This window comes from Emys orbicularis, chromosome 13 (genome assembly GCF_028017835.1).
Source record: "Emys orbicularis isolate rEmyOrb1 chromosome 13, rEmyOrb1.hap1, whole genome shotgun sequence".
NCBI lineage: Eukaryota > Metazoa > Chordata > Testudines > Emydidae > Emys > Emys orbicularis.
This window is the reverse complement of record NC_088695.1, coordinates 47,239,781-47,251,326: the sequence shown is the minus strand read 5'-3', so window position 1 is coordinate 47,251,326 and position 11,546 is coordinate 47,239,781. Positions and strand designations below refer to the sequence as shown.

The 11,546-nt window shown below is 54.6% G+C and overlaps 1 protein-coding gene across 1 annotated transcript; it reads left to right on the top strand.

Annotated features, from left to right (window-relative positions):
- The first annotated feature begins 2,874 nt into the window (after positions 1-2,874).
- On the top strand, positions 2,875-9,456 carry CPSF4L (cleavage and polyadenylation specific factor 4 like). The gene is made up of 8 exons (XM_065416065.1): positions 2,875-2,977; positions 3,514-3,564; positions 4,516-4,668; positions 5,933-6,028; positions 6,828-6,921; positions 7,599-7,641; positions 8,407-8,592; positions 9,388-9,456. Exons 1-8 carry the CDS (start codon positions 2,875-2,877, stop codon positions 9,454-9,456), a joined length of 795 nt encoding a protein of 264 aa, XP_065272137.1.
- The last annotated feature ends 2,090 nt before the right edge of the window (positions 9,457-11,546 follow it).

Here is an 11,546-nt window from a genome sequence, read left to right as displayed (position 1 = left end):
AGTCTGACCTCCTTGCTCAGATCCCAGGTGAGAGCCCGGACTGCTTCCAGGTGCCAACTCTTACCCTCGCACCTCTCCCTTCTTTGCTTGTTAGCTGGGAGATTTTGGTGTTAATGTCCCAGTGGTGGGCGTTGCCATTTTCAGACACTCCACTGATGTGGGGCTGGCCTTGGCCTTGAATGACCCATCCTGCCTCAGACAGCTAGGCCTGCCCAGAGACCAAACACTGAGTAGCCAGCTGAAATATAGGGGAAACTGAGGCACGCATAGGCATCGTAAAACTCTTATAAGAAATTCCCACTTCATCGCAGCCCTCTAGGGGCTGCAGCCTACGATGGCTGTAAGCCCTACCACCACTGCATACTGGCGACGTGGCCATCCCAGTAACCACGGAATACATTCCTTTGACCCTGTCTCCTGTGCTCTGCCCACTCCCCGAATGGCACCACGTGTGCCCGGTTCATACCCACATTGGTAACAGTTCCTCTTCGGAGGAAAGCAAGATCTCAGCCCTTCTGCCCCTGGGCTGTAGCCGCTGGGCCTGGTCAGCTATCTAAAGCGGGCTTTCCATAGGCACGGGGAGGCCACAATTCTGGCCAAGTCAGAGCGAGCTGTGGTGGGGGGGCAGTGCCTCTGGAAAACAGGCTCCCAGTGTTTTTATGTAGGGCTCCTACTGGGACGGGACGGGGGATCTGTTCCCCAGGGACCATGCTGTCTGTCTTTGAGTGCTCCAGGAAGCAGGGTCTGCTCCCCCCAATCCACCTCATGGACAGGCGCCACTTGCAACATCAGGGCCCAGGTATCCCAGGCAAAGCGTGCTGTGCATTTCTGAAGTAACTGTCCCCTTTTGTTCTCCTGCCGCAAGGCCAACCGGCTCGCTCTGTCTCCTCCTGTAGCTTAATGAGGCTCTCACCGCAGGCGGGAGTAGGACAGGGGAACCTAGCCGCTCTGCCCTCTATTCTTGTGGCTAGACCGCCCCAGAGCTGCTGCATTGGCTTGAGCCCAAGCACGGGAAGCCGGATGCCCCTCGCTTTGGAGGGTGGTGGAGTGGGAGCAGCACCAAGCCGCTGGGGAAGGCGCCCGCCACGCGACCCTCTTCAAACATCAAGCAGCCGCCCGCTATCGTTCCGACGCCTGTCACCTTCAGCGGCCCGTTCGAGAGCACCCGCCTGCCTCACGCTGACAGGGCAGAACGCGCACCACGGCTGGCTGAGCAGGCAGCGGCGAGGGCCCTGTGCTCAGCTCCGGAGGGGGAGAGGGAAGCGCTGGCATGAGCGCACGAGGCGGCCGTGCCCGGTGCCAGCAGGAGTGCAGGGAATATGGCGGTGGAGGCTGAGATGCCCACATGACTGAAAGCCTCCTCTGTCAGGGGCATTGTGGGAGGGTTAATACCCACGCCAGCACCTCATTGGTCATTCAGCTGCTCGTTTGGCACAGGACAAAGCGGGAGCAGGTGCCACATGGCATAGGCCATGGCCCTCAGGCTCTGTACAGAATAGGAGACATGGGCAAGACTGGCATTGGGCTGGGGAGACTCCGGTGCTTCCATCCCTGCCTAGAGCTGACAGCTGGATTCTGCCTCTGGCCTTGGTATCGCTTGGAGGATGCCCATATTAGCGAGGTTGTGCACAGGCCTGCTCAGAAGCCTCCCAGAGCTCAGAGCACTCGAGCTGGGTCTAGCCAGGCTGCACCGTGAAGCCCTCAATACACACAGTGCTGGGCGGCATGTCTCTGCCCTCCTGAGTTTTGGGGCAGGGGAGGCAGCCGTGCCACCTTGCAGCTTGGGTGCTCGGGGGCACAGGAGTGACACAGGTTCATGGCACTTTGATAAGTGCCGGCAGGTCGGGGCCATCTTTTAGTGGGGTGTTTGTACAGCACCGTGCGCAGCAGGGCGCGGGTCACGACTGCAGCTCCTGGGCTTGCCGCTGATCCAAATAATAAATAATACAAGTTCTGGCGAGATGAGAGTGTTTGGCCATCGGCTTTCATAACACATGCCAGAAGCAGAGGTGGCTCTGACCTACACAGTTCAGCGCCAGATCCAGATTCAGGGGGGTTCCGTACCAAGTCACCAGCTCACCACAAAAGCTGCTCTCAGGTGATGCGATAGAAACGAGGTAGGACTGGACCTGGACCCAGGCGACTCCCCAGACGGGCTCTGCAAGAACTGCCCTCTGAGAGGATCCAGCAGCCAACGACCGAGCTTGGGAATCTCTTAATGCCCCACAGCTAAGCTCTGTGCAGCTCGGAGCCCTGGCAGTGAAAGAGTTAATGCAAAGCGCTCAGGGGGACCCTGCGGTTTCTTGTGGAAGATGCTGGCCAGCTGGTCTCCAGGCATAGCCACGGCTGGAGGCTAACGCAGTAAAAGCAGATGGCTGTGCAGAGAGCCATGGGGAGGGGGGGTTAATACGGCAGGGCTGCTTGGGGCCCGGGGATGATTTCCCTACCGCTGGGGCACAGCCCCATTCAATCACAGCTGCAAATTGAGACCAGATGCTGGGAGTTGCCCTCCAAACCGCGGCCTCCTTCACCAGTCCCCTCTGCTTGCTGCGGGAGAAGGGGCTGCAGATTCCTGGGGGCTCAGCCCGGTTTCCTAGCTGGCTCGGAGAAGAGGAGTGCTGGGAGGTGCTGGGGAGGAAGGCTGCAGAGGGGTTGTAGCACCCAGGCTGTTAACTCTGAGCAAGCAGCAGGAAGGAGGGGAAGGGCGGATATGGGAGGGAGGGAATTTGTAGCTGGCCCCTGCTTCAATCCCATTCCTCAGCTGGGGCTCTTCAGCCTGCCTGAGGCAGAGGGGGAAGGCTGGCCTGGCCTGGCTCCACTCTGGGCCTGGGGCTTGGCTGGGGGTATCTCCTGCGTCCCGCTGGCTGGGAGGAGATGCAGGAGCTCATTGCTGGGGTGGAGAAGCTCATGTTTGATGTAGAGCGGGATGTGGAGCACCAGCGAGGGGCCCTGCTCCTGCCCTTCCCAGGCATGGACAGTAAGTTGGGGTGGGACCTGATAGCCCTACCCCACCCCCCAGGTCCTGCCCCAGCTCTGTGTTCATGCTCCCAGCTTCCTGGAGCATCTCTCGCCCCTCCAGCCAGCCCCCTTTGCTAGGCACAGAGAGGGCTCTGGCTCGCGATGCAGAGCGGCTTGGTAGGATTTACCCTGGGGCTGGTGAGGGGCTCAGGGTGGAGTGCTGGCGTCGGCAGGGGCATGGGGGGGACGAGGGCTGCATGGGGTGTGGTGAGCAGAGAGAGGCGCCCCCTGACATCCAGCCTCTCTGCAGGTGGTGACACTAGCAGTGACTGGCACCCAGGTACCATGGTGATGGGCCCACCCCAAGATCCCAGAAAGACTCAAATGGGGATAGATGGAAGGGGAAGAGTTCCCCATCCTAGTTGATGTGTTTGGCCCAGCCCAGGGGATCCCATCTCTGCAGAGCAGCAGGCGATGCCTGGGATCGTGGTGTCCTGCGGGTGGTTACGAGTGGGTGAAAACACCCCCCCCCCATAACTGCATCTCCCCTTCCAGAGTCGGGGGCGTCCGTGTGTGAGTTCTTCCTCCAAGGACTGTGTGCAAAGGGTAAGTAATGGGAGCCCGGGGGGAGCAGGGATGCTGTTATTTCGGAGATTGGTAGCCTGACAGGGAGCCTTTCCTCTCCAGCTCCTTACACCAATTCCAGTACCAGCCCCTGGGGCTTGCCCCCTGCTCAAAGGCCAGCGTCCTAGGGGTTGGTGGATCTCAGCCCAACCGCCAGTGGTCAAGTGCCATCACCATGAAAACCGCCATCACATCTGGAATTAGCTGGTCCCTTGCCAGTCATCTTGCCAGCAATGGCCCAGAGTAAATGGGCTGCTTGGAGCCGCACACCGCCTCTCCCTGACCTAGAGGGGCCCCTCCAGACTGGGGTTGGCGCTGACAGAGCGCACAGGCAGGACACGAGTGCTGGGGAGGAGGAAGGGGAGGTTGGCCTTGTGACCAAGGCACCAGCTGCTGCTCCAGAGGCCTGGGTTCTGTTTCTGTCACTCCTGTTCTCTGTGCCTGTTCCCCACCCGCCCCCCCCATCTGTGCCATGGGGCTAGTGCCCTTCCCTGGCTCCTGAGGACGCTGGGAGGATGCCCAGGTACCACGGATGGGAGTGGTACAGAAGCCCATAGGCAGGGAGTTCTAAGCATCAGAGAACTGAGCTCAGCGGAGTGATTCCTGGGCTCCCACCAGAGCCTCGTGCCCCACCCCTGGGAGCGTCTCTCTGTCTGGCGATGCCAGCGAAGTTGGCGAAACCCTGCTAAGAACAGGATTCTCATGCTGTCAGCTGTGCCAGTGACACCCCAGCTGCTGGGATGCTGGAGCGGGCTGGGGATCAACTCCCAAGGAGGCTCGTAGCACCAGGCTTCGGAGGGGAATAGAGTCTGGCTGCCACGCCCCTGCCCTGGCTGTCCTGGGAGCAGGATAGGGTGACTCTGCGGGAGGTGTGGGGAGTGGGTTCTTCTGGGCAAGGCAGGGACCAAGGCGTCTGCTCTGCTCTGCGTCCAGGCCTGATGTGTCCTTTCCGGCACATCAGCGGGGAGAAGACGGTGGTGTGTAAGCACTGGCTGCGGGGGCTGTGCAAGAGGGGAGACCTGTGCGAGTTCTTGCACGAGTACGACATGACCAAGATGCCAGAGTGTTATTTCTACTCCAAGTTCGGTAGGTGCTGGGAGCCGGGCGGGGACCTGGCACTTTCTGGGCAGGGTTAGGAGAGCTCTAGCAGGCAAGGGGGTGCAGCTACCGGCAGATGTTCAGACGCTTCGGACTCCATCTGAGCCAGTTATTGTCCTGTCTGGAGCCCACGTTAGCTCTGCCAGTACGGGTGGGTAACTGCCCTGGCAAAGGCACATTCCGATCCTGGCTGACCTTACTGAGTGCTAACCCACCCCAATGCCCAGTTCGCTTGCAGGGCAATGCCCGATTTCTAGCTATGCTTGAGAACGGTAAGCTAGTGCCGCCTGCTGTCTGTGAGGAGAACTGCCCTCTGGACTCCTTGCTTGTCTGCTGAGGAGCCAGCCCCCCTAGCCCCTGTTCTGCAGCAGGTTCCCATTTCGCCAGGAGATCTGGGAATTCCCTGCCGGCCACGCCCTGCCCCGAGCCAGCTCCCCCCAACGCAGCAGAGCCAGTCCCTTGGCGAGGGGCGTTTCTCAGCCGGGCGTTTAATGTTCATGTCGGCTCCATGGGCCAGGTTCAGGGGGCTTGGCCCTGATGTTGATGCACCCGTGTGGGTGGAGGCCCCTCTAGCAGAGCGAATGCTGCACCCTGGAGGGGCCTGTTCATGTTCAGGGTGAGAGCTCCAGAAAGCCCCATGGGCGTCTAGCAGGGCCGGCAGCTGGGGTGGGAGAGAGTGTGCTAGCCAGAGCCCCCGCGTGGGATGGGGATAGAGGCTGGAAGCACGGTGTGAGCGACTGGCAGGCTGGGGGGCTAATGGAAACCCAGAGAAGGAGGGAGGTGTTCTAAGCATCAGGTAGGGAGCACCTGGAACTCCCCCCCCCCCCCCCCCCGGGTTACCTCAAGTTTGACCCTGTGTCAGTGCTGACTTGACCCTTCATGCTTTTGCTGGAGGGCAGGAAAGAGGGTGTCTCTGGCTTGGGACTTTAAGGACCAAAGCCCTGTTTGCTTTGTGTGAACACGTGCCTGTTTTCCGAAGAGCTGAGGCCAAAAACATCCTCTCCCCTTCTTATTGTGCAGCATGGTCTGTGCTAGCTGGGGGCTGCGTTCCAGCCCAGAGGTGGCTGCCTCTCAGTGGCGCTGTGTGCACAGCACTGAAGAACTTTGGTGCTGTATAAACTGCTGCTGTTATGGTACTTTGCAAGGGGGGAAGTGCCTGAAGGGGTGGGAGATCTTTGCCTGACTCACCTGGAGGGGCAGGCGTACAACAGGGTTCCTAAAAATCTTTCGTCTCCATAAATATTCTCTCCAGGCGAGTGCAGCAATAGAGAGTGCCCCTTCCTGCACATTGATCCAGCGTCCAGAATTAAAGACTGTCCTTGGTACGACAGAGGGTTCTGCAAACAGGGTGAATACCTTGCGCTCGGTAACGAAGTGAACGGGAGCGTTGCCTATGGATTTGAGCTGGGAGCGCAAGTGGCAGGACTCCTGGGTTCTATTCCTGGCTTTGTCACAGATAGTGAGGCGTTGAGCAGCCTTTTTTTGTGCCTCAGTTTGCCCAGTTGTAAAATGGGCCTAATACTTGCCTGGCAGTATCCTGGGCTTATTGACTGCTCTTCTATAGCGTCTATCATTGGAGGATCTCAAAGCCCTTGAAGGGCAAAGTGTTTATTAGATAATTCAGCAAGGAATGATTGTTAATGAAGCTTAATTAAACATTTTGCAGCAAGCATCTGACTAACAGGAGCTAGAGATGGAAAAGGGAGTGTGTGTAACCAGACCCCCTGCTCTCAAAAAATGCAAGAACGTTGGACATCGTCTGTGTCTAAGCAAAGACCTCTGCCCTTCTCTATTCACCTTCGGCCGCTTCCCACCACTAGCTGAAGTTCAGCTGTCCCATGTGGAGACCCAGTTGGTGCCTGGCTGCTAACACGGCGGTGTGCTCCTATCAATGGCATGCGTGATGCCCGTTCAGTTGGCATGCATCCTAGTTGGAATTCTGGGCACTGAGGGCAAAATTGGGGAGATGGGCTGCAAAGAAAGGAGGCCAGAAACTCCCCACGAAGAGGGGGGAGACCTAGTCAATCAGACTCTCCATTCTCTGGTCCCAGGAAGGTGCCCACCACTGACCCAGCCCAATTTGTAGCCACGGATCGATTTTGATGCTGACTGACATCTCTCCCTCTTTGGGTGTGCGTATGTGGCAGGTCCGCTGTGTAAATACAAACACACCAGGAGGGTGATGTGTGTCAACTACTTAGCTGGCTTCTGCCCCCAAGGACCCAAATGCAAATTCATGCAGTACGTATCTGGAGGAGTGGAGGGGTAGGAGAGTAGACTTGACCTTGGCAAGGCCTTATTGGGGGGGGTCTCTCTACCAAAGCCCAGAGAGTGGGCTGTCAGTCTGTCTCTGACTGTGAGATGGATGAGCTGAGCTCCAGCCGGGGGCGCGACCTTCCTCTCTGCAAAGCAACTTGATTTGTGGCGTTCGAAAACTTGGTTATTCCTTTCCATGCACCCCTTGCCAATTCTGTTCTGTGGCCACGGTGCCATCTGCTGGACAGGGCAAGTGGCTGCGGAAAGGAGCATGCGCCCTAGAAATATAACTTCTGGGAAGGCCGAGCCTGTGTGGCTGGCATCCTTTCTGCCCTTCGCTTCCCGCCAGCATTCACCCCCCCGCTGAAGCTGGTTGAGAGTCAAACGCAGGATGCACAACGCATCCTGGCCAAGCCCAGTAGAGCTGCATGTGGCAGAGGTTTGCATAGTACCTGCCGGCCCTGTGCCAGCCTTTATCAAATCTATTGCTTGATATGACTGGAAAGCGCCAGTTTTCAACTAGAGGCCTCTGTCAACGTTACCCTTTAGCCCTGAGACAGTCTCTTCCCTTGCAAGGGTGCAGAGGCCTGCAGTTATGGGTTGGATAGATTAATATTTCAAAGGAGCTAACTGCCTTTCTTTTCCTTCTGCACCTCCAATAGCCCCAAGGCAGACCTGATGCTGTGGAACTCGGATCTCTCCCAGGTAAGGCATGGAAAGGAGAGCTGGGTGGAAAAAATTTTTTTTCCAGCGACTGGCTTGTTCACCCCCAAAACCCTGTTTCTATCGACCCGAAACCATTCACAGATTTGTGTCAAGTTCCCTGAAAAGTTTGGGCTGAACCAAATAAAAAATCAAAATGTTTCAGTAAGGGTGAAACTGAACCCAAATTTGTCACTTAAATGTTGGGAATTTTTGCAGAAGCTCAAGGACTAGATTCACAAAACACTCGGGGGATGGGAGGTGGCCCCTGACCCCTTATAACCTTCCGTGGTCAATACCCCCCTCTATCTGATGTGGAGATGGGATTTGAACTGGGTCTCCCATGTTTCAGGACAGTGTCACAGCCACTGGACTTGGGGATATTCTGGAGAGGGTCTTTCTCAATCTCCCTTGTTGAAGCTGTGCCACTTCTTATAAATAATCAGTCATTGGAACAGGGACATGCGTGCTCTCACGACCCAGCTATAGTCATTCTCTCTCTCTCTCTGGCTCAGCGACTATCCATCGTCATTCAGAGTGGCAACTCACCGCCATTCATGACCATGAAAGTTGAGATATTGGGTAATAACATGACTCCAGCAGCTGGGTCTTTAAGAGGGAAAAAACATTGTGACAAAATCACCAGTTGCCAAGGCTGGAAATCCTGCTTTGACACCCTGAATGCTCCTGCCCTATATCTGTGCTCCAGGTGGTACCAGTCCTGCCTTGATTCCACCTCTCTTGACTGATTCCTCTTGTGTGCTTCAGGGGCTGCCACCGCCATCCCGGGCTGTTGATGGCAAGAGTGTTCATGAGCAGCAGGCCCCAGAAGTCCTGTTGCTTTCTCATCAACCTGGGGCTAGGGCTGCCCAGTGCCAGAGGAAGAAGGCACAGGAGGCTGGTGGCTACCCCTATGGACTGCTCCGGCCCCTTGGGCAGGTCACATGCTTCAAGGTTAGTGTCTGGAGCTGGTTGGCTGGGAATCTCTTCATATTGCAACTAATGATTCCCGCCCCTTCCAAACAGAGACGTCCGTACTTGGTGCAAGACTCGTGTGGCCTTATTCCTGAGGCTACTGCCGTTGAGGGACCAGTGAATCCTAAGCTGTTACTACCCCGCTGGTGTTCCTCAGGGGATGGAACAATGTTCTACTTCAACTTAAAAAGCACTTGGGTTTACTGATTTGCAGCAGTTCTCTGCCCGCTAGCCCCTTGTCAACACATGCTTCTCAGACCTCTCTGTTCTCCTGGGTTTCCCAACCGTTTTCTCATGCAGCCCACAGGACTGGGGGGTCTGGATTGGCAGGAAGGGGGCAGTTGTCTTAAAGCCAAAATATTCTTAGACTGCAGTGCTGTAGGATCAAGGAGGCAGGATGGGACACTAATGCCACTGAGGGGACTTTTGTCAATAGTGTGTATGATCTTTGGGTCAGTACGTTGAGTGCCTCGGTGACCCACTCATGGCCCACGTGGACAGACTATCAATCCTACCACCAGGGAGTAGGACTTCATTTACGCAAGAGTGACTCAGGCTGGGCTGTCAGCATTCCTGCATAAGAAGAGCCTTGCCGGATGATACCAACCCACTATCTCCATCTCTTATGCCAGGACAAGGTGGGGGGTGTTTTTTTTTTTTTTTTTTTTTTTTTTTTAAATCTCCATCATGAACAATTGCTGTCTGCTGTACTGGGTTGATCTTGCTCATAGGGGCTACACAAAGTCAATGTCCTCCTATTTTGTTCCCTTGCAGTGTGGAGAAAAGGGTCACTATGCCAACAAATGCAGCAAGAGTCGTCTGGGAATCCAACTGGGGAAATGATTTGCGAGAGTTTCGGGAAGAAAATCCAGAGGAAGATGCTGTGTTGTGATATAGTATCAACGGGAGGCCAATCAGGGCAGTTTTCTTTGAATGTAGAGCCAAGTCAGAGCCGTCCTGCTCCATGCAGTTTTTTTACAGCTCTGCTAGGAGAAGAGGAAGGGGGAAATGCAGTTGCTCTAATGTAACTGTAAATTGGATGTTTATTTTCTGACCCCATGCTGCTGGGCTGGCAGGTGGCTCAGATCTCAGACTGGTGTGTCAGACACTGATAATCATGCCAATACTAAAACACGGTTTTTAAAAGGCACAGTAGAACAGTTGGTCTGGATTCCGGTTAATATTCAGGAGACTGGTGTGTGGAGGGATAAGAAACTGTTTCAGTAGGAGTGAAGTTGAAAGAGTAGCTAGTGGCTTCTAAACTACAGTTCATCGCACTTAGCAGGATGCCCTGTATTCAAGGCAAAATCAAAGTTATTCCCTCTCCAGCTACCTGAGACGGTCTCCCTTGAAAATCTCATGCAACTTTCTGTCAAAGGCTTTTCTAAGAAATTGAGAGAAAAGCTGACTTTTCCGTAGTTTGGAGTGGCTAGAGTACAGGCTGGGTACCAGAACTGGGTTTCATCACGGACTCAGACTTGATGTGTGACCTTGGGCAAGTCACTTAATAGCTGTGCGCCTCAGTTTCCCCATCTGTAAAATGGGGCTAACACTACCTTAGGGGGTGTTAAGGCTTGTTAGCTGCTTTGCAAATTAAGCCTCCAGTGGAAGACGTGATAAATATTGCATTTTAAGAGAACACATACTAAGTCAGAGTTAAAAAAACACAGGAGATTTATTGTGGGGGAGAGTTAGTTCTTGGTGAAATGTGGTTTTACTCTTGTTCTGCTTCCAAAGAGGAGGAGTTTTTTGAATGCTTCTGTAACTTATTTGTAATAAAGCTTTTTGCCAACAGTTCTTCTATCGCTCATGATTGCATTACATTTTTACAACCCCTGTCTTGGAGAGGAAACAAAATCTTAGCCAGCTCAAGGAGGCTAGAATCAACCCTATTCCAATCACTCTTGTTTGTTCTAGAAGGGGGTTCTACCCAAAGGGCAGCCTAAATAGCGAATACTATGGCTTGTCCTCTGCCAGCACTAGGATGCTGCAGTGCCTCTTTACAGGTCATTACTGAAGCAGCCCTTGACAGACTAGCATGTTGTGTACAAAGGAGAGACAGTGCCATGTGGATGCCACCTTTGTGTTGCACTGGGTGTGTGAAGTGAGGTGGAGAATGGCTCTTTCCTACCCCTGACTTCTATGCTGTCAAACCACCAGACCAGATCTGTCTTCGCTTGTACAGTGCTTGACTTGCCAACATCATTATCATTAAACAAGCCAGGCTTTGCCGAGCGTGAAGTCCGGGCCTCACCCTATTCCCTTAGACTTTCACGCAACCCCGTGACAAGCGGCATGCCTTGCTTAACGCTGATCTGCATCGATGAGATGTGGGACATGGACTGGGACCAGAGGTTATAATACTTCCCTCCAAGCATCCATAACAGGCCCCTTGTACCATCCTAGCTTTACAATTGAGTTGGGGGATGGGAGCAGCTAGTCCCTCCAAACTACTGCTCTTCCTCTTATTGGCCAGGACCCTCTGCCAAATATTCAAACCGGAACCTGCAATTCAAATGTAAAACATCGGGGAAGCAAGAGCCTGCAGTCCCCCTACGAGTTGTTCTCATGGGCCTGGAACACAGAGAACCAGATTCAGGTTTGATATGGGCTAAAAGCAGTAGCTATTGGGGTTTGATCCTCCAGTTTCTGCCGCTTAGATACTAACCATCAACTCAAGTTTCCTGCTAGTGCTCTAAGGAAACTGTCAGTCTATGCAGAATGTGCCCCTACCCCCTCTGGCTACTAGTACAGGATATGGGAGGGTAAATAAAAAGCATTCCCTTTAGCAATAAACTAATTACAACAGACGAGAGAGCTGTCCTGCAATCCCTTGTGTTGGGTTCAAATGCAGATCGTCCGATCCATGCCTGATTCTCATGCAGCAGTCCAGTATTTTCTGTCTCTCGGCCTTGAATGCCCTTGTGCCTTCC